General features: G+C 30.1%; 3 protein-coding genes across 24 annotated transcripts; 2 read left to right on the top strand and 1 right to left on the bottom strand.

Annotated features, from left to right (window-relative positions):
• Nucleotides 1-2,393: 2,393 nt before the first annotated feature.
• On the top strand, nucleotides 2,394-5,869 carry LOC110649803 (telomere-associated protein 1). Of its 22 annotated transcripts, none has more exons than XR_009149485.1 (4): nucleotides 2,450-2,700; nucleotides 3,072-3,360; nucleotides 4,091-4,177; nucleotides 4,354-5,041. XR_009149485.1 is itself a non-coding variant. In XM_058148519.1 (3 exons), exons 1-3 carry the CDS (start codon nucleotides 2,470-2,472, stop codon nucleotides 4,386-4,388), a joined length of 342 nt encoding a protein of 113 aa, XP_058004502.1. In that variant the 5' UTR covers nucleotides 2,430-2,469; the 3' UTR covers nucleotides 4,389-5,041. The 22 variants fall into 22 exon arrangements, 3 of the variants coding, with proteins under 3 accessions (XP_058004500.1, XP_058004502.1, XP_058004501.1); XR_009149486.1 differs by having other exon boundaries at nucleotides 2,451-2,700; nucleotides 4,102-4,177; XR_009149492.1 differs by lacking the exon at nucleotides 3,072-3,360 and having other exon boundaries at nucleotides 2,427-2,700.
• A 7,572-nt stretch (nucleotides 5,870-13,441) lies between these two features.
• LOC110636753 (probable LRR receptor-like serine/threonine-protein kinase At3g47570) lies at nucleotides 13,442-17,965 on the top strand. Its single transcript, XM_058148516.1, has 3 exons — nucleotides 13,442-16,173; nucleotides 16,462-16,913; nucleotides 17,730-17,965. The coding sequence occupies exons 1-2, from the start codon at nucleotides 13,485-13,487 to the stop codon at nucleotides 16,905-16,907; spliced, it is 3,135 nt and encodes a 1,044-aa protein (XP_058004499.1). The 5' UTR covers nucleotides 13,442-13,484; the 3' UTR covers nucleotides 16,908-16,913; nucleotides 17,730-17,965.
• A 1,716-nt stretch (nucleotides 17,966-19,681) lies between these two features.
• On the bottom strand, nucleotides 19,682-22,141 carry LOC110649801 (S-norcoclaurine synthase 1). Its single transcript, XM_021804505.2, has 4 exons — nucleotides 21,669-22,141; nucleotides 21,339-21,586; nucleotides 20,266-20,590; nucleotides 19,682-20,074 (listed from the first exon to the last, which is right to left on the bottom strand). Exons 1-4 carry the CDS (start codon nucleotides 21,924-21,926, stop codon nucleotides 19,829-19,831), a joined length of 1,077 nt encoding a protein of 358 aa, XP_021660197.2. The 5' UTR covers nucleotides 21,927-22,141; the 3' UTR covers nucleotides 19,682-19,828.
• Between the last annotated feature and the right edge of the window lie 1,946 nt (nucleotides 22,142-24,087).

Genomic DNA, 24,087 nt, shown 5'->3' with positions numbered 1-24,087 from the left:
AGCTTATGGAGAAGATGAAGCAGAATTTGTTTTCATTTTGGTCTCATTTTATCTCTTTTTAATTGGCTTGTTGAGTTGTGATTGGTGGAGACCTAACTAATGACATCATGTAATGTCATAATTTGAGTTTTATTTTCTTTCTTTTCTTTTCTTTTCTACTCATTTTCAATTCAAGTTTTAGCAATATTTATTTACATTTTATGTCATAATAATTATTTACTTAACGGGACAAGTCGCCCAAAAATCATCTCTGAAGACGAAATGATCAAAATGCCATCCGTTTAGCTTATTGAACCAAAATCGTCTGTACCGATCTAAAAATTTTTCTAAGCATTTTCTTGGCATTCTAATGCCATCAAAACCTCAATGACTCTTCTCTGGAGTCTCAAAAATTATTTTATAAATTTTCTCCTGAGTTTAGGGCTCCTAGCTACGAAGACCGCAACTTTCCACTAGGTTACCCATCGTTAGGGCACCGGCTCATTTAACTTGGTTGTATTTTATTTTTAAAATTTTTTCTAAATTTTTCTTATTAATATTTGAGTTATTTATGACTCCTCACTCTAGTCTACATATAGTTCCAGTCATTCTAACTATCCGGACCGACATTGATCACCGAAACAGTCGAATGTACGAACTAGCTAAAGTGAGGGTGTTACATAAAATCTGTCTCCTATATGTAAGTGTCAGCTTTAAAGTTTCAACCAAAGTATATATTGTTTAAGGTTTTGAATTTTTGCTTCATATCTGTGGCTGGTTCTACCGTCCATTTTAATTTTGCTTATTAATTATTGCAGTGGCTGGTTCTACTGCCTAATGATTCACTACCAGAAAATATCAAAACAGAAACCGAATTTAGAAATGGATTTATGTTAGTTTGTAATTTGAAACGGCTTTTGAAACAGAAATTGGAAAGGACAGGTTAAATATATCAAAAACTGATTAGAAACCAATTTGAAACCGAATTTTGAAACAAAAACATATCGGTTTCTAAATTACGCGGCACTTTTTGACGTCAAATTTAGTGTCGGTTTAGAAACCAATTACAAACCGACATTTGAAGCCGAATCATTTTTCATTTCTAATTTGAAGACTTAAAACTAGTTCCACTATATTTAAGTCATATTAGAAACCGAATATCGTCAGTTCCTAATTTCTTAAAGTTAAATTTAGAAATCGATTACCTTTGGTTTCAAAATATGTATATATTTAGAAACTGATTCATATCGGTTTCAAAATAAATCTATTATCAATTTTATTCATTAAATTTTAAAGTCAAATTAGGAACCGATTTATATCAGTTTCTAATTCCTTAAGTTATTTAGAAACAGATTACTTTCGGTTTCAAAAATTAAATTTTAATATAATTTTATTTAGAAACCGATTTCTATCGATTTCAAAAACAATATAATTTCTATTTTATTTACTAAATTTTAAAGTCAAAATAGAAACTAATTTCTATCGGTTTGTAATTTCTTCATCTACACTTAGAAACTGATAGCTTTCGATTTTAAAATTTATGTATTATATATTTTATTTAATAATTTTAAAGTCAAATTAGAAACCAATTTCTGTTGATTTCTATTTATATTTAGAAACCAATTTATGCTGGCTTCAAAATAAATCTATTATCAATTTTATTGATTAAATTTAAAGTCAAATTAGAAACCGATTCGTATCAATTTATAATTCCTTAAATTATTTAGAAATCGATTACTTTAGGTTTCAAAAATTAAATTATAATCTAATTTTATTTAGAAATCGATTTCTATCGATTTCAAAATCCTTAAGTTGTTTGAAAGCCGATTACTTTCGGTTTCAAAAATTAAATTGTAATATAATTTTATTAATTAAATTTTAAAGTCAAATTAAAAGCCAATTTATATCGGTTTCTAATTTCTTAAGTTGTTTAGAAATTGATTATTTTTATTTTCAAAAATTAAATTGTAATCTAATTTTATTTAGAAATCGATTTCTATCGGTTTCAAAATCCTTAAGTTATTTAGAAGTGGATTACTTTCGGTTTCAAAAATTAAATTGTAATCTAATTTTATTTACTATCAGTTTCAAAATCAATATAATTTTTATTTTATTTATTAAATTTTAAAGTCAAAATTTAATTAATTATTAAATTAAATTTTAAATTTTTTACATTAAAAAAATAAATATATAATCATTAAATTTTGCATATATCAGACAATTAGATGTTTTGGACAATACTTTGAATTTTAAAATAATTGCAGAAATAGTTTTAAAAATGTATACTTAAAAAAATTATGAAATATTTATTTTTTTATATATATAATTGATTTTATTAGAATTTAAAGTCTGTACTTTATATATAATTGATTCTGATTACATCAAGCGGTTCTCATTTCTCAGGTGCTGAAAAATTATTTATTTTCAATTAAATCTGAAATCCTAATAATATTATTGTAAATTGCAGGGAAAAGTGGGGGGAAGAAACAAATGTCTTCCCACTGGCATTGCGAACAAAAAGAAAAAATCGAGTGTGAGAGAGCGCGAGAAAAAGAGCAACGGAGCAGCGGTATAATGGGAAACCAGAAGCAAAAATGGACGGTGGAGGAGGAGGCGCTGCTAAATGGAGTAGCTAAGCACGGTCCTGGCAAGTGGAAGAACATTCTCAAAGATCCCGATTTTGCTCCTTTCCTCACTCAACGCTCCAACATCGACCTCAAGGTTACTATCTATTTACCATTCTTGCCATCTTCCTTTACCTCTTATATTCACGCACATATTCCTTCGCCCTAAACCACTGCATTATTTAGGTTTTCAATGTAGGTTTGGTCCTAACGTTGAAAATCTTCCGGGAAATAAGAATATTTGCATTTCATGAAAATTTGATGGATTTAGGTTTTTACTTGTATTAGTCAAAAACCCTAGGCTTGTGCACGAATTTACGAGATTATGGTTTTTCAGCTCTAAATCCTTTGGCTGGAGAAATAGTTCACTGTTGCTCAATTGAGCAGGTAGTCTGCATAATAACTCTATAAATTTTGTAGCATAACTACTTGAAATTTTATTTAATTTTATGATTCTCGATGATCTAGGTGTGCGTAGGTGTGAGATGTGAAACAAAAATCTGGCAGACTATATGAGATTTTAATTGTGTGGTTGGAAGAAATTGCATATCATTAGTGTTTGGCCTGGATCCAATACTTGGGTTTTTATTACTGGTGCAAGGACCCAGATTTGCAAAGTCCATACCAGTAGCTTTGTTGTTCTTGGTTTGAATCATGGCAACTTTATCGCATTCTGAATCCAGGCGATTGTATTCTTGGTGGTGGGATAGCCACAATTGTCCAAAGAATTCAAAATGGCTTCAGGAAAATCTTACAGGTCTTATTATCTTCTTAGATCTCGTTCAATTTTCTTGACATATATCTGTTGTCTAAGTCGCTGGTCTTTGAGGCATTGTATTGTATAGAATGTAAGATTACATGTGATACTAAGATATGGTAAAAAGAACTGGTCTTATAAAGACTTTACTGCTGAAATTAGTTAATAGCTTTGTATTATGCCTCAACTTTACTGGCTTGTATATAAAATTGATTGATGAACACTTCTTAAAAAATGAAGAATGCTTCAAAATCAAAAGGGGAATGCATAAATGAAATTTTGTTTTAATCTACAGTTCTGACTTGACCTTTAGTAGATTTGATAGTAACTGTTAAATATGGAATCATAGTTCATAGAAACTTAGATTGCTTATGGTTGAAGAAGGGCTCAAACATTTAATGGATGATGGTTAGTAAACATTTGTTCAGGAAAAAAAAGAGTATACACCTTGGTTCAGAATAACTCCCATGTATGTTTTTTAGAAAATAATTGATTTTTTTTTTTTTTTTTAGATTTTCTAACCTGATCATTTCAAATATTGAGTTTTCTTTGCATTGTAGTTATAAGATACTCTAATCCATGTCCAGCTTCCAGCTGGTCAAAACCGGATTGACCAAAACCAGCTTTGGACTAGACTGGAACAAGTTGGTTCAGTTCTGGGCCAAAACTGGACTTTTTCCTTTTAAAAAAGTTGAAAAAAAATTTCAACCTTGGATTTGATTCATGGCAGAACTGAAACAGGAACCAGAACCAAGGGGACCTTGTGGTCTAGTTCAAGTCCCCTCTAACCTTGAATCGGAACCATCCTGGAGGTCAGGTATATATATATACATTACAATTTATTATCAACTTAACGACCTGATTAACTCAGTAATTTCCTGAACTTAACATTTCACACCTATAAAATAGAAAATCATGTTAAAAAAATACCTCTTATCATTCTTCTTATAAAAATATTTTCTGGTATGTTAATGGAAAAAGATTATCTTGTAGCATTTAAACATTGTCCTCATAATAGTGGTGGCTGACAGCCATCAAGGGGTCCTAAAGTTAAAACCATGGCTGTAACTCCACCCTCCAGTGCACAAAACTCTGCTCCTACTGATGGATCTGCGGATGCTCTTATGGATGACCTTTCAAACAATGCAGTGGATGGAAAAAGTGCTCCAAGGTTGTCAAATTTGTTCTTTTTGGTGTCGCTCATTTCTAGTAATCTATATGGTACATAAATTTCTGTCCATGTTTAATTTTTTTATAGATATCGAAGCATTAAGTTATATCTTTGTTATGTTCTCAACATCTAGTGCTTGCTTTAAAAGTTATATTACTGTCTATTCTGTTGTTTACTTTTTGGAATTTATTTTCTAGAAAATAAACACTGATGGAAGTTTGTAATCAAATTTCAATAATTGACGATATTGTTGGTTGTATGTTTGTGCCTATTTTGTAAAAACCTCTTTTATGCCCTTCTTTAATGTAATTTTTTCCACGCAGCGGATTGTGAAGAGAATTATTTCAGATTCTAGATATGACAGAATTCTGTTTGCATTTTATTTCACAAGCCGGTCGGAGATTGAAACTGTGGCATTCTATGTTGGACTAGCTGATATTCTTTATTTGTACTGAACTGATACTTTATTATTGTTAATATATCTTATGTTTTATTAATTTCAAGTTAAAACTTCCAAATTATTTTACATATTGTATTTTTCACTATATTGATGTTGTTTTTGGAATGCCTCTGTTCTCTTCTCAGTGGCATTTAGTCCTTTCCAGTTATATTTGACTGAAGGCTGTACTTTTTAATCCCCAAATGTAGTTTATTTAATTACAAATAAAAGAATATATATTTATTTTATTGCTATACTATATCTATTTTTTTCCTTTAATTTTAATGATTATTATGTTTTTTTAATCTTATACTGTTATGCCATATAGTCTAGTTATATGGGTTCATATCTATTTATTTATTTTTTTACTTTTGTATGTTAAATTTTATATAAGGATTTAATATAATATTTTAATGCAGACTTATATATATATATATATATATATATATATATATATATATATATAATTTAAATACTAATTATTTATATATAATTAATTTTATTATAATTAACTAAATTAGGATATATAAATTATAAGCTATCTGAATCAACTCAAGATATATGCCTAACATTTATCACTCTTATATTATGACTGACAGTGCGAGCTGATGCTGGAGGAGAGATACCGACAACGCGAGCAGATGCTGGAGGAGCGCATGCAACACATGATGCAAAGCATAATGGCGCAAATGATGCAGGTACGCAGTTTACAGCCTCAGTTCCAGATGCAACCCATTAGGATGATGGTAGAGAGGCCGATAGTGGTGATTAGTGATGATATTGTTCATGACAAGTAGTTTGTTTTTATATTATTATGATATTTTATTTTTTCATACAGTTCATTATTCTCATAACACTTCACTGTCATATCTATATATAATATTTACTGATATTTGATATTTGATAGCTTGAGCATTTAAAATTAATATTAATAATGTATTGAATTAAAAAATAAATATTTTCCTAATAATTTGAAATGAATTAGAAATGAATTTCTGTTTCTAATTCAAAACAGCAAAATTTTCAGTTTCAAAATTTTACAAATGGATTTGAAACGAAATTTTCGTGATTTCGGTTTTAAAAAGTGTTTTATTTGTCTTTACAATTTAGAATCGATTTGAAACAGAAATCCATTTCAGATAAATTGAAACCAAAAATATTGATTTCTAAATTAAAACGGAGTTTGAAACCGAAATTGGTTTCTAAATTTGAAACGGAATAGCGGTTTGAAAACGGTTTCAAAAATTGAAATGAACGTCATATTCGGTTTCTAATTTATTTTGAAACATACGGATTTTAAACCGAATATTTCGATTTCAAATCGGTTTCTAAATGTATTTAGAAACAGATTTTTTTTTTCAAATCTCCTTTTTTCTTCTAGTGATTATGTTTTGATTATTTTATGTTTTCAATCTTTAATTTTCTTTTGATATTTTTCTAATTTCAATATATTAATTCTTTATTTGTTTGTTATCCCTTATATATATATATATATATATATATATATATATATATATATATATTTTCATGTTTTTGTACGTTTCTATTTTTTATATTTTTGAAAATATCATTTTCTCGTGCTCATTTCTGCGTTTCTGTTTCCATGCTACATAGATGAGCCGATAGAATAAGCCGAAAAGTTTCACTAAAGAGAAAGATTGCTTACTTTTAATATTCAACGTTTGAGTAGCAATTTCAACAAAATCACCTAATAATAGAATGAGTATGACGGATATTGTTAAAGAACTGCATTTGGTAGAACTACTTTCCTAGGCGTTTGTATACGTGCATAAAAATGGGCAAGTGCAATTGTCTAAAGTAGTGGAGGACAAGTGTTGCTTAGCAAGAGATGTAGCTTCCTGGCCACATTTCTATCTTATTTCTTATTGTTCCGCTCTTAATTAGTCAAAGTTTAACATTTACTAATTGCATACGTTGAATTTTTTTAGTCATATCTACATTCAGAGAAAGGGAAATCATCTTGAAATATTTGAAAAAGTTGGCTTCTGTATCTAACTTGATGTAGTAATTTATATCAAAAAGTTAGGTCGCACGTCAATTATTTTGTTTATATTCAAATCATTTAGATTTGAATTATTTTTAATTATGTGTCATTTTAAATCTCTTTTATACAAATTCGGATCAAGTCATTTTGAGTTATGAATTACATAAAATTAATTATTAATAAAATCTCTGTATTGAAAAGTCTTTAACTTAATTTGGAAGTTTTTAAAAGTAAGACATGAATTTTTAAATAAATGGGTTTATTTGGGAGTAAAATTTTTATAAAGAAATTAAGAATTTTCAATGTTTCAAAACCTTGATGGCCTCGGGATGTTTTGACACTTTAACTTACGTGACTTTAAAAAAATCCTTATACACTTCATCCAAATACATTTTAAAGTGAATTGAACAAAATTAATTAATTAATTAAACTGTAAATCAAATACTTATGCTTTGAAGCAAATAAGAAATTAACAGTTTGATTTTGCTCTAATTTGAATTTCATTTTTCTCACTTTTATATGTCACTATTTTTATATCTATTTTTTTTACTCTAATTAGGAAGTATTACGTCATTCATACTCACTATACATATTTATGAATTAATTTTTTTTATATGTAATTTTTCATTAATTTTTGTATATATGTCAGATTATTACTTAATTAATAAATAAATAGTCCATTAAATATAAAATTTCCTAAAATTATAATATTGGAAAAACCAAGTACCGTAAATCATTGGATGATGATCGTGGTCTCTTATATAATATACTAATTATAATAAAACTTTAACCTTTTTATCTCAAAACAATAAAAATTCATCGAGCAATTATTCTCCAAATTACATCTTTATTTCTTTTAGGAAACCACTCTAATCGATTAAATTAAAGATTTTTTAAATAATAATAAATTCGTATATTACTTTTTAGCCAATCAAAATGGAGGGCAGTTTGTATTGTCAAATTCAATCAATTTTTTTTTTTAATCTATCTCATTATTGTCCCCTCCTTCCCCACTTTTTTATATGTTATAGATGTAACACCCCTAATTTTTAAATTTATTATTTTTGGGTAAATATGGATATTTTAATTTTATTTAAATTTTAGGAAATTATTTGAAATTTTTCGGATTTTCGAAATCGGGTTTGATTTCCCGAAAATATAAAACTTTGATGATTTTTTAAAATTAATTTAAAGACCACGTGGCAAAACTAAAAATATATTTGGAGTCTACAAATTTTTCTGAGTTTTCTAGAATTTTTTCGGAATTTTTGGGCCTCGTTTTCGGTCCCAAGGCAGAGTAAAAATTCAAAATTTTGTATTCTGAATCGAATCGGACCGGCCTTTCTTCTTCCTTTTTCTTCTCCCTGCGCGCGTCCCGACCTTCCTCTCTCTCTCTCTCTCCCGTTTTCTCTCTCCTCCCGGCCGGTGCACCTCCCAGCCAGCTCGGCGCGCTGAGTGCGCGTCGCCGTGACGGCGGGATGCGCAAGCGTGCCGCTTCGCCTTCCCGGCCGAAATTCGGCCGATCTGGCCACCAATCGAACCGGGTCTTGTGTCTAAACCCATCTACACTTCGAGAGCTTTCCATAGACACCAAGAACACGAAAATCTATCGAGCGGTTTGTCCAATTTTTGTCCGGGAAGTTTTAGCCCATTTTGACTTTTGGGCTAGATTTCTCACAAACCGTAAACCCCACGAGAAAATCGAGAGTACCAGAGCGCTCCACTCGTCGAGAGCTTCGCGGGGATATAAATGAACTTCGCAGTGTTTTTCCGAGCATTAAATGAGCTTAGAAAATTTCGTAAAATTTATGTACTAACTCCCGTGTTGTGAGCTTCCTGTAGGTATCTTCAATTCGCGGAAATTCGACTGTTGTCCGGGTTTGTAAATTTTCGACCTGACAGATCGGCTACCGGAAAAGTCTCCGAATTGGATCGAGGTTTTGGCTACCCCACCATTGTCAGACGTCCCGAGCGCGTCCCCAGAGTCGGAATCGGCAAAGGTAAACCCGAACCTTACTTTTTCGTAATTTTCTAGTGCTTAAATGGAATTAAAAATCCATAAAATATTCATGGTAGCTCAGAAAATTATGATTCTTTTTGCAATAGGCTAGTAATATTGCTAAGGACCGCGGGGCAAAGTTTTAGAATTTTTAGAGCTTATTTGGCCAGTTTTTGCAAAAATGATCAATTATAAGGACTAAACTGTAAATTTACATATTGTGATTGATGACTGTTTGGATGGGCCCAAGAGGGGCTGTGTGATGAGATTGAGTTGTGTGTGTATGATTTGTGAATATAGAAGTGTGTTTTGAGCCCTTTTGCAGGTTGGGTAGATCCTAGGTATAGGGGAGACTCTACCGGATTTTCGGCACGACTTAGGACGTATTTGGTCTTTTCTTAGTTTGTATTGGGTCAAATTTATTAAATGATTGTAATAAAATTGTCAGGTGAGCCAGGACAGCCTTCTTCCTCCGCCCAGCCGCCACAGTGACCGCTGTCAAGTCTGTGAGTAAAATATTAATTTTAATTGTAATTTCGATATTATTATATGTTTAAGCATGTCCATGCATCACTTATATGTATGTATCTATGTAGTTAAACTCTAGGCACATTTTATGTTGCATTCACAACTGTTAAAGGGCCATGAATGTTGTTGTGGTAATTTGGAGCAGTGTGCGTGCGTTGGCGTGCGTGTGATGTGGTGTTGACTATGGATAGGACGGGTAGACACGGCTTGAGATCTTCGCTGGGACCCGGTCCTTCGGGGTAGACACGGCTTGAGTTCTTCGCTGGGACCCTGATTTGGTTTATTAAGCAAAAGTCTGGCTTGAGTTCTTCGCTGGCACAGGTTGGATTTAAGAGAGCTGTATAGGGGATCAACTCCCATATATTATGATTGATATTACTGGGTGTGAGTGCTCCAAATTACCTTTTTGATGTTATGATGTGAAATTACTGCTGATGTTGCATTTCACTCTACAGGGTGCATTAGTTTTAGATAGTTATAGAGATTATGGTTGAAATTAATATTTTACTCTCTTAGTCGAACGCTCACTCCTGTTCAATATTTTTCCAGGCCACAGGAGGATATTTTTGAGGTTAACCTCCTTTTCTCCCCCGCAGGTCGTTTATTAATGTTTGTATAAACCTGTTACCTCTTAGAATTTCCGCATGCGTTAGAAATATTTATTTGAATTGGGTCTGTAATATAAATTGTCATTTTGGACCTGTAAACTAATTATTTTATACATGTTGATGGACTGGATGAGGGAGCTGAGCTCCCATTTATTTTATGTTGTTATGAGTATGTGGAGGGTGAGCTGAACTCCCCAAATGATTATATATTGTGTTTACAGGTCGGGTGAGTCAAAAACTCCCCGTTGAAAGGTCCATTTTATGGTCGGACTCTGTTTTGATTTCTTGAAATTGGGCTCAAATGGGCCTTAGAGTTGGGTTAAGGAATAGTTAGGCTTACTACGGGCCTCGGGGGCTTTAGGCTGGTCCAGGTCCTAGTGCCGGTCCGGCCCATAGGTTGGGTCGTGACAAATAGATATAGATAAATATATGATAAACTTTTTTTCAAGTATATGAAATCGCTCAAATAATACAGTGATGAATTAATTAGATATCGTTCCCAAGAGAATTGAGTTTAAGTACCATTAAATATGCGTGCTAACTTTACTAATATCTAAATGATCAAAATCAATTGCTCCTTCTGTACCATTAAAATCAATTGCTCCTTCTGTTCACTTTTATTTATCATTTTTTAGAATTTATATTTTCTAAAATTATCTATCGTTTTTATTAGCTTCAAGGTTGCATGACCAAATGAATTTAATGATAATAAAACTAATGAAATAAATTTAACATACGTGCAAGATCTATTTGAGACAATTTTTAAGTTATCTTTGAGATGTTAAGTAATTAAGGATTTTGATAGTACGAGGAAATATGACTTGAAAATGTTCTTAGATAGTTAGAAAGGCTAGAAATTGTTTGACGAAGCTAAAGTCTCAAGTAGGTTCTTAGTTTGTTATTTCATAAGGGTTTGTACAAAGATAAGATGTTAATTGGCAAAGAAAACTATTTTCCTATAAAAGTTTTTCAAATCCAAAGTTTTAAATAAGTTTTATGCTTCATGTTTAAGATTTTTGAAGCCCCAAAATGAATTTTTAAATGTCCTTTTGAAACCTCAAATTTTTGAGAAATAGAAGCAAAATTAGATGTCTATTTTTTAAATTAGACATCATACTTATTTCTTCTCTTTATTTATGCTCTTTTATTTCTTTTCTTTATTCCTGTTTACAATCATCACACTTATTCTTTAATTCAATTTTTGGAGAATTCTAGAATTACTATCTAGAATTATGTTTTGGTTTTATTATTTTGAATGAATCTGCCCATACTAGCTAGCAGCAACATAATGATAATATAATTCCCTTAAAGAGAGTGATTACACATTCAAAGCCTATTATTATAATTTCTTACAAGTTCATTGTGCGAGTATGTCTGATGTGAGACAACCTAGAAGCCAAAGATTGGAGGGGAGAAGGAATAGTTATACAATCTCAAATTAACGGTTTTTTTTTCTGGGTTTATTGGTGTTCTTAGTTCTTTTTTTTATTTTTTATTTTGATATTTACAATATAAAATTAATATTTTATTAATAAAAATTAAAAAATATTATTTTTAAAAAATAAAATAAAAAAGACTAAATAAGCCTTTAAACTTTCAGTAAATAGTCAAATAAATCTAAAATTAAGTTTTGGGCTAAATAAATACATGTGCTTTTTAATAAGGTCAAACAAGTCTACACCTAATAAATATTATTTTTAAGAAATAAAATAATTTTGTCCTAATTTTTCATATTAAAAATTATTTATTAGTTTTAATTAAGATAAAATTAAAAAAAAAGAAATTGAAAAACATGGTGAATAAAAATTATTTAATATTAAAATTATTATTTTTAATATTTATTTTTAAGAAAATAATATTTTATTATATATAAATTTATTTAGCTTTAATTAAAAAATATAAAAGCTTATTAGCTTAAAACATGATTTTAAATTTTATTTTGCCCTTGACTGAAAGTATAGAGGCTATTCCTAAGCTAAAATTGACACGGAAAGATCAAGTGGGCTAGACTGATGAGTAATAACTAGATCGGCTCTATAATTTATTGCTCTGGCTTGATTGTCGTAATTAGTATTTATGATCGATGGAAGATAATTCCTAAATTTTTTGAGGAGAGGTGGCAATTGGGTAGATTTAATTTCAAGTCTATTAAATCCTATTCTTGTCTAGACTCGTTTCATTATATATTCAAAATATAAATAAGTGAAATTTATATATTTATCAAGTGGATCATACCATACATCTTATATCTTGATTTGCAAGAATTGATTTACTATTTAATTAGTTAAGAAATTGTGATATATTTTATTTTATTTAAAAACATTTTCCCTATAATGACTTTATTAATAATTTAAACAATTTTCCTCTAAGGATTTTTTCTTACTTAAACCTATTAGGACACATGATATATGATGAAATCCACTTATTAAATACATAAATTTCATATATTTGTATCCTGGGTCCATATATATATATATATATATATATATATATATATATATATAATTCTTTTAATAAATCTCATATTATTACTCATGGATGATTACTGATAAAGAACAAAAATAGCCAATCAAGGGAAACATGCAACTTACACATTAATTGATAAGTTCAACTACAATTTTAGAATTATAGAATAGTACATTTAGGTGGATCCGATATTAATATTTTTGGACTTGATAAAGTCAAGCTATCTTGAATGGAGTTGGGTGACTTTCATCCCAATTAAATGCACGCCATCAACGGTCACCGGCAACACTTGTGAAAGAACTCTCCTTAATTAAGCTATCGTAATTTTAAAATGGCTTTTCTTAAGCTGTGATCTACATGAAATGTTCAACTCATGGAATGAATCTCCTAATTAGTTAACTAATTAAACAGTAAATCAATTCTTGCAAATCAAGAAGGTAGCTGTCTGATTTTGCTCTAATTTCAGGTTGATTTTCGTAGTTCTTGTATGTCATATATGTTCGATAATCATAACTCTTATTATTACTCAAAGATGATTACTGATAAAGAATAAAAACAGCCGATCTAAGTACAAAGAAGCAACTTGTACATTAATTGACAAGTGTTCAACTACAATTGTAGAATAGTCATTTAAGTGATCCAATATCAACTTGATCAAGACAAGCTACCTACCTTGAATGGAGTTAGCTCTATTTCATCCGATTCACTTCAATGCCTAAAAAGGACGCCCCACCAACTCTGGACTAAGGAAAGTAATTTACATGAGCCATCATAATGAGCTACAGTAATTTGAATTTTTCTTGGCAAATTAATCTGTGCAACACGTCAACTCCATTTTTGTATATTTATATATACATCACGATAACCATTGCTAAGCAATCTCCCAGTAACCTCTTACTCCCAAGCAAATGAAGATTTATAATACTAGTTTGCTTCAGCTTTTTCTTGTTTATCTTCAACTAGTTATTTTCCTCTCCTTAAACTGGCAATTCATGCAAGCTCATTCTTCAGGAAATGAGACTGACCAGCTTGCTTTGCTCAAATTCAAATCAGGGATAGTCAGTGATCCACATGAAATCTTCAACTCATGGAATGATTCTCTCCCTTTTTGCCAATGGTATGGAATCACTTGCAGTCGCCGCCACCAGAGAGTCACTTCAATGGTGTTAGAAGGCCACAATTTGATTGGATCCATATCACCATATATTGGCAATTTGAGTTTTTTAAGAGTCCTAAACCTCCGAAACAATAGTTTCAATGGTCAAATTCCACAAGAAGTTGGTAATTTGTTTCGGTTGCAAAGGTTCTATCTCAACAACAACACACTAGAAGGAGAAATTCCAATCAACTTGACCCACTGTTCCCATCTCAGGATAATCAACCTGGTAGTGAATAAGCTAAGTGGGAAAATACCTGCAGAGCTTGGTTCTTTGGCAATGCTTCAAGTGCTTCAGATCAGTATAAACAATCTGAGTGGAAAAATTCCACCTTCCCTTGGCAACCTTTCATCGCTTATTATCCTTGCTGCAGCACAATTGCAGTTGGAGGGAAATATTCCAGATGAAATAGGCCAATTAAAAAGCCTAGATTTTTTCAGTGTTGCAGAAAATAATCTATTTGGTATATTCCCTTTATCCCTTTCCAATATCTCATCTCTTAGAACAATTGGAATTACAAAAAACAAGTTTAGTGGTAGCCTACCAAACAACATAGGGATTACTCTTCCAAATCTCCGACAGATTGGTATTGGATACAATTTGTTTTCTGGGTCAATTCCAAATTCCTTTTGCAATGCATCTCAATTGGAAAGACTTGATCTTTCCAATAACATTTTTGTAGGACAAGTCCCAAATTGTTTGGGAAATTTAAGAAGTCTTTGGTGGCTAAATGTTCGCGAGAATAATCTAGGATATAATTCCACAAGTGATTTGGCCTTTTTAGCATCTTTGAAAAACAGCAGTGATCTGACAAGCTTAGATTTCAGTTCAAACCATTTTGGAGGTGTTTTGCCCAGCTCAATAGCGAATCTGACAGTTCAACTTAACCAGCTGAATTTTGGAAATAATCAAATCAGAGGAATTATTCCTGAAGCATTAGAGAATCTCATCAACTTAATTTCATTGGACATGGAGCACAATCTTTTCACTGGAGTCATCCCTTCTTCTGTGGGACAATTAAGAAAACTTCAACAGCTGAACCTAGAACAAAATAGATTGTCAGGTCAGATCCCATCCTCTATAGGCAATTTCACTCAATTGTTTGTACTTTCCTTTTCGCAGAACAATCTGGAAGGGAATATTCCTGCAAGTATAAGAAATTGCCAGAATTTGCAATATTTGGATATTTCAGGAAATAACCTTAATGGATCTATACCCATGGAGGTTCTTCGTATTTCTTCCTTATCTCGATACTTAAATTTATCACAGAATTCACTAACCGGTGACCTGCCAGTAGATGTGGGAGAGCTAACAAATATAAATACCATGGATATCTCAGGAAACATGCTTTCCGGAGAAATTCCTGGAACCATTGGGCTTTGTTTAAGTTTGGAATATCTCTACATGCAAGGAAATTCTTTCCAAGGAATCATTCCTTCATCCTTGGCTTCCTTGAAGGGACTCCAGAAATTAGATATTTCACGAAATAATCTCACTGGAGAAATTCCAAAAGACCTGCAAAGTTTAAGGTATCTATTATATTTAAATCTTTCTTTTAATGATCTTGTTGGTGAGATTCCAACAGAAGGAGTTTTCAGAAACGCAAGTGCAATGTCATTGATGGGTAATACTAAGCTTTGCGGTGGTGTGCCAGAACTCCATCAACCAAAATGCCCTACTAAAGCAATGAAGAAAGGAAAGTCCACTGCTATTAAGTTAGCAACCATAATTCCTTGTGTGATTTTCTTTGTCCTGTTGATGTTGACCTTCCTATTTGCTTATCGAAGAAGAGTATCAAAAAAGAGCTCGTCTGCTGCACCCAAGGAAATTGATGGCCTTGTAAATGTATCTTACCGGGATCTTTATGATGCAACAAGTGGATTCTCTGCCCATAACTTTATTGGATCTGGCAGCTTTGGTTCAGTGTATAAAGGATTTCTCAATCAAATGGAAAGACCTGTGGCTATTAAGGTCCTCAAACTTGGAACAAAGGGTGCTTCAAAAAGCTTCATGGCAGAATGCAAGGTGTTAAGGACAGTGAGGCATCGGAATCTGGTTAAGCTATTAACATATTGCTCTAGCGTTGATTACAAACAAAATGAATTCAAAGCTCTAGTTTATGAATTCATGGGTAAAGGAAGCTTGGAGAAGCAGTTGCATCACGATATCCACAGCGATAATCAGTCGATAAACTTGAATTTTCTTCAAAGACTGAACATTGCAATTGATGTGGCATCTGCATTACATTACATTCACGACCTTTGCGAAATTCCAATCATTCATCGTGACATGAAGCCTAGCAATGTTCTTCTCGATGATGACATGGTTGCACACATAAGCGATTTCGGTTTAGCTAAACTCTTCTTGAACACCAACGATGCATCTCAAACTCAAACCAGCACAATTGGAATAAGGGGGACCATTGGTTACATGCCTCCAGGTAACATCTAAACTGGTTCTAATTTTAATTAATGATAACAAAAAGTAAACTTTCTTTTTTTTAAAAAAAAAATTGTAATTTTGTAAATTATATATAATTTTCTCATATTAGTGTCAATTGCAACAACCAAATTTGGTATGGAGTCATTTAGTTATATTCATATATTTGCTCATCAATTATTTAGTTTTTCTATTGTACTTTGTTTGCTTGCCAATTGATAGTCCTTTGAGTGTCACAACATTGATGTGCAACTTGATACATTAACTGAATAAGTTCTATAAAATGCAGAGTATGGAATGAGTGGTACTGCATCAAAAGAGGGCGATGTGTATAGTTTTGGGATCCTTGTATTGGAGATGTTCTCAGGAAAAAGGCCAACAGATAAAATATTTGAAGGCCATTTAAATTTGCACAACTTTGTGAAGGATGCACTGCCAGAAAGACTAGCGCAGATCACGGACCCAACCCTTCTCTCAAGTGGAATAAAAGAAACACCAGCAACAAATGCTGGAAAAGATGTGCAAATAGAAATACGTGCAGAAGCAGAGTCAACCAAAAATGGGAACCTGATCCAAACAAGCATTGCTAATGAGAAAGGTTGCTTGCTTTCGGTATTCAAAGTTGGAGTAGCATGTTCAACAGAATCACCCAAAGATAGAATGAATATGAGGGAGGTTGTTAAAGAACTGCATTTGATTAGAAGCACTTTCCTGGGAATTCGAATCTATGGATAAACGCAGGCAAGTAAATTGCAATTGTCTAAAGTTTCTTTGTCTTTTAATATAACCAATAAAATTGATAAATGTTGTTGCTGATAATCGATTAAAAACAATTTCTTGTCATTTTATGTGTTATGGGTCGTTTGAAGTCAAAATGTTAATATTTTTCAGAAAAAATTAATTTATTTAAAAATAAAATTTATTCTTTCAACTTTAAAATGAAATTCAGGTTAGTCAAGAGTTGTCACGTATTAATATAGTTGAAAACACTTCCTTAAACAAATCCATTTTTTCAATTAATTGTCTGTTATAAATTTGAAATGGATTACTGGAATAAGTATGAATTACCATCTCTATATCCTGTTCAGTAATATTGGTTGTTTTAATAGCAGTTAGTTATTTTAGTAGCTGTTAGTTGTTTATATAATGATTTAAAGTAAAAGTATTTGGTAAAAATAGCTATTGGATTAGCTGTTAAATGTAAAATAGTTTATCATCTTGTTGACATTAGTCAAAACGCTCCTATAACCTCTAAAAACTAGGAAAAGTAACTTTTCATGAACTGCTCCCTTAACCTCTAAATAGTAGTATAAACATTATACTGCCGAACAGTATAAATAAGAGAGATAGTATTTTGACTATAAAAACAGTGACTAAACAGGGCCTAAGTATAGTTCAAAATGCTTCCAGGATTTCAATTGATACATGAAATTTTTTTCTTTTTTATAAGCAAAAATTATTACATGAAGTTGTTAATATATTCTTGCTTAATTGGAATTCTTCTCCTTTTGTCGCTCATATTGACTAATTTTACTAATTTCTTTCTTCAATTTTCAGGAGAAAAACATTTACTGAAGAATTCAGAAGACTAGCTCCTGCGTCTCCTTTACTAAGCCCTTGCAAAGTAAATAAAGTTGTATTTATATTTTTCTGAACATCTCTTGTTGGCATAAGAAAACTTCCAAGGCATGCAGTTGCCTTTTATTTTTACCATAAAGCGATTATGTATGATGTAAAACTTTGGCACCTGCTTACTGTTTGTTCTATTATATATGTATGCTTTTACTAATAAATTGATGTGCCTTAATTATCAACCATCATCATTAATTTCTTTTTTTTTTTCTGCATACCACATGTATAAACTCGTCCATTTTCAGTTGTCTTTATCCTTTCAAAATTTTTTAATAAATAAAATGATATTATTTTAAATTCATAATTTATTAATAATTTATATATATAATTTATTAATAATTTATATATATTACAATCATATATCCAAATCCCTTATTTTAAATTTATTTTTTTCCTCTTTTTATTTTAGTTTTGTTCTTCTTCGTGCGATTATATCTTTCCTAAATTGTTATATATATATATATATATATATAAGTGATACTTTTTTATAGATGTGATCATATTTTAATTTATTTTTTTAAATATCAGGTACTTTAATTTGTATGAATTATTTAATTTTAATAATATATACATTTTAATTATATTGATCTAGAACATTATAATTGGTCTATTGTTATGAATTGTTTTAATAAATTTATAAGAATGAAAGAAAAAATTTAATTAAAAATTTAATTTTATTGACAAATAATGTAAAATCAGTGACGGATCATCGATGGATTTCCGATGAATTATTTTAAAAATAATCAAAATTAGTGATAAATTAATGATGGATTAGCAACAGCATTAGCAAATTTCTTTGACGGTCATGAGATTTGGCAATAGTGACCACGTCACTAAAATAAGTGATGGCAAAATAACGTCGCTAAGGCTGTCGCTAAATGTAGCAAAGGCGAAAATTTTTTACTATTAACGAAAGTATCAGTAATAAATTTTTGTCCATAAAAAATTCGTCATTAAGCCTTCATCAACAAAAAATTTATATCCATAATTGAATTTTTTTTTTTTTAGTGTTATATAAGGATGAGCATTCAGTTAACCGAACTCAATTTTCAACTAAATAAATTATTATTCAACTCTAAAAATATTAATCGGCTAAATCGAATAGAAATTGAATTGAAAATATTTGATTGGTTATCGGTTATAACCGAATTAACTAAAAAAATAAAATTTATATTATTAATTATTTAATAAAATATTAATAAATATATATAATTATAATCCTTTTGTATTTATAGAAAATAAAAAATATGATTTAATATTAATAAAATAATAATTATAAGTTAAATATTATTATAAAATTATAAAATAATAATTACAAATAATATATTGTTAATAAGATTATAATTAATATATTAACTAATAAAATTCAGTTATTTTATTTAGTTCAATTACAAAATCAAAGATAACCAAATTAATAATAAAAATTGAAAAATTTTATTATTATTAATCAAAAATTAAATCAAATTGAATTTGCTCTTATCAAAATAATTAAATTCTATCAGTTCAATTCAATTATTTGATTATAATCGAAAAATACACATGTTATATATGCATTATTGTTTAAGTATATTAGAGTTGAAAGGAGCTCCCCACTTGATACGGATATGTATGTATATACTTGTGTTGATCATGTTGTGGGCTTGTTTGAGTTGAGGGTGAATTGTGCTCCTTGTTTTGTGTATTGTTTGTGTTTGGGTTAAGTTATACTCTCCAATGGGTTTCTTGAGTTGGGCTCCTTTTATGAGCTCTCTTGTTAGGCTATGTACAATTTAGTTAATAATTAAGCAATTAACTAAATCAAACTGTAATTTGTTTCAGTTACCATGTAATTTGGATAAAGCGAAGAGAAAAATCAAGAGAAATAAAAATAATAATAATAAGGTTAATGATATATATGTTTTCTGTTATTGGTAAAATGGTAAAATAGTACTAATTTAAACAAGGCTTCAAGGAGAGAAGCTTAAGTTAATAGATCAAAGATCCAATTAACAAAATTATTCTACCAAACTGGGCAAAAGCTTTCTTCAGTGTAGCAATTTCATGCGACCCACTAAGCTTTTACCATCAAGTTTGCTGCTCACAACCAGCTTCACAAATTCTTCATGTGTCAAGGACTTGTAATTTGGTGTCTCTTCCTTAACAAGATCTTCCAGAGGTGCTATAATGCTCTTCAAATTTGGACCATGAAATGCTGCAATTGAAAGCCTTTCGTTTTCTGGGTTTACAGCAGCTCTGTGCTCTATGCTCTTATATTTCCCATTGCTCATTATCTGCTTCAATAAGAATCGTGGGTTTGAAATTCAAAATTCCATTTTCATGTTATTGAGAAACTCAAACTCAAGATCTCTCACATTCCTAAAGATAACTCTAATACTACTAAACTAAGCTCATTGGTGGACAAAAGCAATATTAAACTGGGCCTAAATACTCTAAAGAAAGTAGCGCAAATGATGTTAATTACCTCAATGATGTCACCAATATTGACAATAAAAGCACCAGGGATGGGTGTGATGGGTACCCATTTACCATTTTTCTTGATTTGTAATCCTTGAACTTCATTTGCTTGAATTAACAATGTCAATCCAGTGGAATCAGAGTGAGTATTTAGGCCCATGACCTTGTTTGCCTCTACACAAGGTGGATAATAGTTCATTCTTATCGCTTGTGTTCCATCTTCAAATATGCTTCTAAGCTTCTCTGGGTCTATCCCCAAATTCCTGCCCATCAACCGCAACAAGCATACTGCAACTCTTTGCACCTCTGATGAATACTTGTCAAAGGTTGCTCTAATACAAATTAAGTGACCAACGTAAAACAGGAGACTCAATAATAAAACAACACCATGGGCATCAATATATAAGCCAGGAGAGAATAAAACAATCAAAAAACTATGGATTTATAGCTAGACTATCAGTTGAGATTATGCATTCAGTTATTTTTCAATTCAGTTTTTAATAAAAAGTTATACTTTATGATATATTATTATATACTATTAATAAAAATATTACATTTTTATATATCAATATATAATTCAAAATCTTTTTTTATATATTAATAATTAAAAATTAGAAGGTTAATTAATTTAATTATAATTTTTTAAAAAACATAAAAATATTTGATTTTACTTATGAAAATCAGCTTAGTATTTATAAGTTAATTTGAACTTATAAGTATTTAAAATTTTTATAAAGTTACGTGTTTGATTAAAGTATTTATAAATGACTAATAATTAATTTATAACCATATTTATTATTAAATCAGAAGGTTAATGATAATCAAAAGTGGATATACTAAATAATTTAGATTTTTAATTATAATCGAATAGTGGTTGCCCTGTAATCATTAGCTCTACTGGCTTCCCTGTCAATCTTAACCAACTACCTAACTATGATCAAAATTAAATTGATTTATATGAAAAAATTAAAAATGAATAAATAGTAATCTTGTAAAAATTAAATGAAAAACAACCCGGAAATCAAAATGAATCAAATCATGATATAATAGAATATATTTCCCTTTAACAAAATGATTTACCTAAAAGAAGTGGGAGTAGTAGGCCAAAATCGCATATTTCTTATTGAGGCAGGCTTGGAAAGAAGGAAAAGCATGTCACCCCAATCAAGCTTTTGCTCTTCAGAAACAACAAAGGCTTGCCCATACCCTTGAATATCATTTGGCAGCTGAGCACAGGACATCTTCTCCTCCAATGGCAGCTTAAAGAACTCTTTTATCTCCATCTTCATATTCTCTATCACTTCTGCTGGAACCCCATGATTTATCAGCTACATCAACCATTATTTACAGTTACTTCAGAATCCAAAAACAGAGAATTCTGTTAAGGGTAGATGGGATTTTAATGGATACCTGGAAAAATCCCCAGTTTTCGCAGGCCCTGTGAAGCTCACCCAGTTCATCACCATGGCCTGATTGATTTCGCACCAACTTGCTCATATCAATCACTGGAATTTGGAGAGATTCATCCATGGAAACCTCGTCAAATTCCAGGTCAGGCCGGATGTATCTGTGTGGTATGTCCTTAAGCTTCTTGGAAGCAAGTGCCTGCACATTCTCAACAGGAAGAGAACCTCCTACGTCCTTTGTCCACCCTTCTTCGTTCCCCATTTCTCCAATATTCCTTACTCTTTTTTTTTTCAGAGATAATCTACCTTATTTAAACAATTCTATATATCCATGGACAGACCTATTCGTGATATCAATCCAACTAAAAATGAAAGAAACTACACCCATTGGCCAAGCACTTTGTCATTAAAATGAATAAGACATTTATTTCTTGTTGATGGTATAAAAAATTTGGTGGAATCTGACCTAAGCATTGATTCGGCAGTTTTGTATCTTGTGGAAAGTTGCCTCATTTATAAGGATCAATCTAAGTTAGATGGTATGATCGTGTTGGCAGTTAGTGAATAAGGATCAGTTGATGAAGGATCCAAACTGAGAAAATTTTTAGAATATAATAGTTTTATTTTGATCATAAAAATTAATCTAAAAATTGTAACATTTATCAAAGTCTTAGACTAAATTTATCTATAAAGTTAAGAGTTCGAATACTAAAATTATCAAAAGGTTTTTATTGCATACCACCATGGCCTAACTATAAATTAATCTCATCTCATCCATATAAATAAATAGAGACACCACATAATAAAAAATTAAAAAAAAAAAAGCAATTGCTCAACTAAACCAATTAATCCATCAAATGATTTACCTCATTAAACTTTAATTTAAGTTTCTTTAAAAAAAAATTAAAAAAAAAATTCAAGTTTCAACCTATTTTACATTTTCTTTTATCTATTGGCTTGGCTGGACATTGCAATATGAGGTAATTTCCTGATCATCAAAAACAAAAATTGTAATATTTCCTCTTTCGTATCCCTGATAATTGCGATTTTGTTGCAATTGGGTTATGATTTGCCATATAGACAAGCCTAGATGTGCATGCTACAACCGTCTACCCTTCAATTGAATTTATTATTAAAAATTTTCAAATTTTAATTTTGTTTCATAAAAACTCCTTTTAACCTCTAACATTAAATTTTCATATTAAAAAAATTTAGTTAAACTATAATGTGATATTTATAAATACAATTTCAATACTTTTTAATAAATATTAATCCTTATTTCTATTAGCATATTGTTATAATGGTATTTGTGTTTTTATGATAAATCTAGATAGTGATTAAAATAATTAATATTTTTTTAGATTTGAGCTGAAATGAGGTAAAAAGCTCTTCCATTATTTTTTTAATAAGGAAACTTGATGTAACATGTTAAAAGAATATTTGTAAAATAAAATTAAAATTTAAAAATTTTTTAATAATAAATTAAAATTAAAAAACAAAAAAAAAAATCAGAAACCTATAAAATTCTTAAATCATAAAGCACCCAAGTTTCCAATAGCACAAGACGACGATAGAATCATCCATGCACCATTATTAATATATTATAGTATAAATTTTAATTAAAATTGATGGGGTTACTTCTATGCAAGTCACAGTCCTCTGGTTTCAAGAAAATTATTATCTAGCTAAATCCAGATGTACGATCCAATCATGCATACGTCCATGCGTGTTATGAATAAATTATGTCCTCTACTTGCCGACTACTCTCTCTCTCTCTCTAATTCCACTGTACTCTAATTCTCACTCTCACATAGATAGTAACAAATAAAGTATATGTGAAAATCATATTATTTAAATTTAAATTTAATTAATATATTTAATATTTGAATATATTTTAAATTTAATTAAAATTTATTTTCAATTATTTTAATATGTCTCAAACTCAATTATTATTCTCAAAAAATATCAAAATTTGTTTAATTTTATATATTTTAACAAATAATTTACATAAAAAATATTTTTTATGTATAATTTATATTTAAAAAATTTAATAAATCTATAAAATATTTAAGTTTTATTTTTTAAAATATAATATATAAAAATTTATAAATATTATTATAAAAAATATATTTTATATTTAATTAATTATTTATATAAACGGTTTAGATACCTAATACTCAAAATCCAAACCCATCACAGATATTATTCCTCAAACTCGAACTCATCTCAAATCCAAATTATATACTATTTAAATCTATCCTATTAATGTTCAATCGGACTGAATATCCATAAATATCCTACCCATTGCCTTCTCTACTATCATGACAATCTTTGTGCCCTAGATCACTCTCTTCGTCATCGTTGCTAGTTTTCTTTATAAGTTTTAGGTTCACTCATTGGGACCACACATAGATACATGTCCA

This window comes from Hevea brasiliensis, chromosome 6 (assembly GCF_030052815.1).
Source record: "Hevea brasiliensis isolate MT/VB/25A 57/8 chromosome 6, ASM3005281v1, whole genome shotgun sequence".
Classification (NCBI taxonomy): Eukaryota; Viridiplantae; Streptophyta; class Magnoliopsida; order Malpighiales; family Euphorbiaceae; genus Hevea; species Hevea brasiliensis.
Note: the sequence above shows the minus strand (reverse complement) of the source record. Positions and strands in the feature narration are given on the sequence as shown.

Coding starts and splice junctions, on each gene's coding strand:
- LOC110649803 (XM_058148517.1), top strand. CDS start 2,470: ATGTCTTCCCACTGGCATTGCGAACAAAAAGAAAAAATCGAGTGTGAG. Junction 2,701..5,569: donor GCTCCAACATCGACCTCAAG/GTTACTATCTAT, acceptor TATGACTGACAG/TGCGAGCTGATGCTGGAGGA.
- LOC110636753 (XM_058148516.1), top strand. CDS start 13,485: ATGAAGATTTATAATACTAGTTTGCTTCAGCTTTTTCTTGTTTATCTT. Junction 16,174..16,461: donor CATTGGTTACATGCCTCCAG/GTAACATCTAAA, acceptor TATAAAATGCAG/AGTATGGAATGAGTGGTACT.
- LOC110649801 (XM_021804505.2), bottom strand. CDS start 21,926: ATGGGGAACGAAGAAGGGTGGACAAAGGACGTAGGAGGTTCTCTTCCT. Junction 20,591..21,338: donor ACTACTCCCACTTCTTTTAG/GTAAATCATTTT, acceptor AATTTGTATTAG/AGCAACCTTTGACAAGTATT. Junction 20,075..20,265: donor ATATTGGTGACATCATTGAG/GTAATTAACATC, acceptor TTATTGAAGCAG/ATAATGAGCAATGGGAAATA.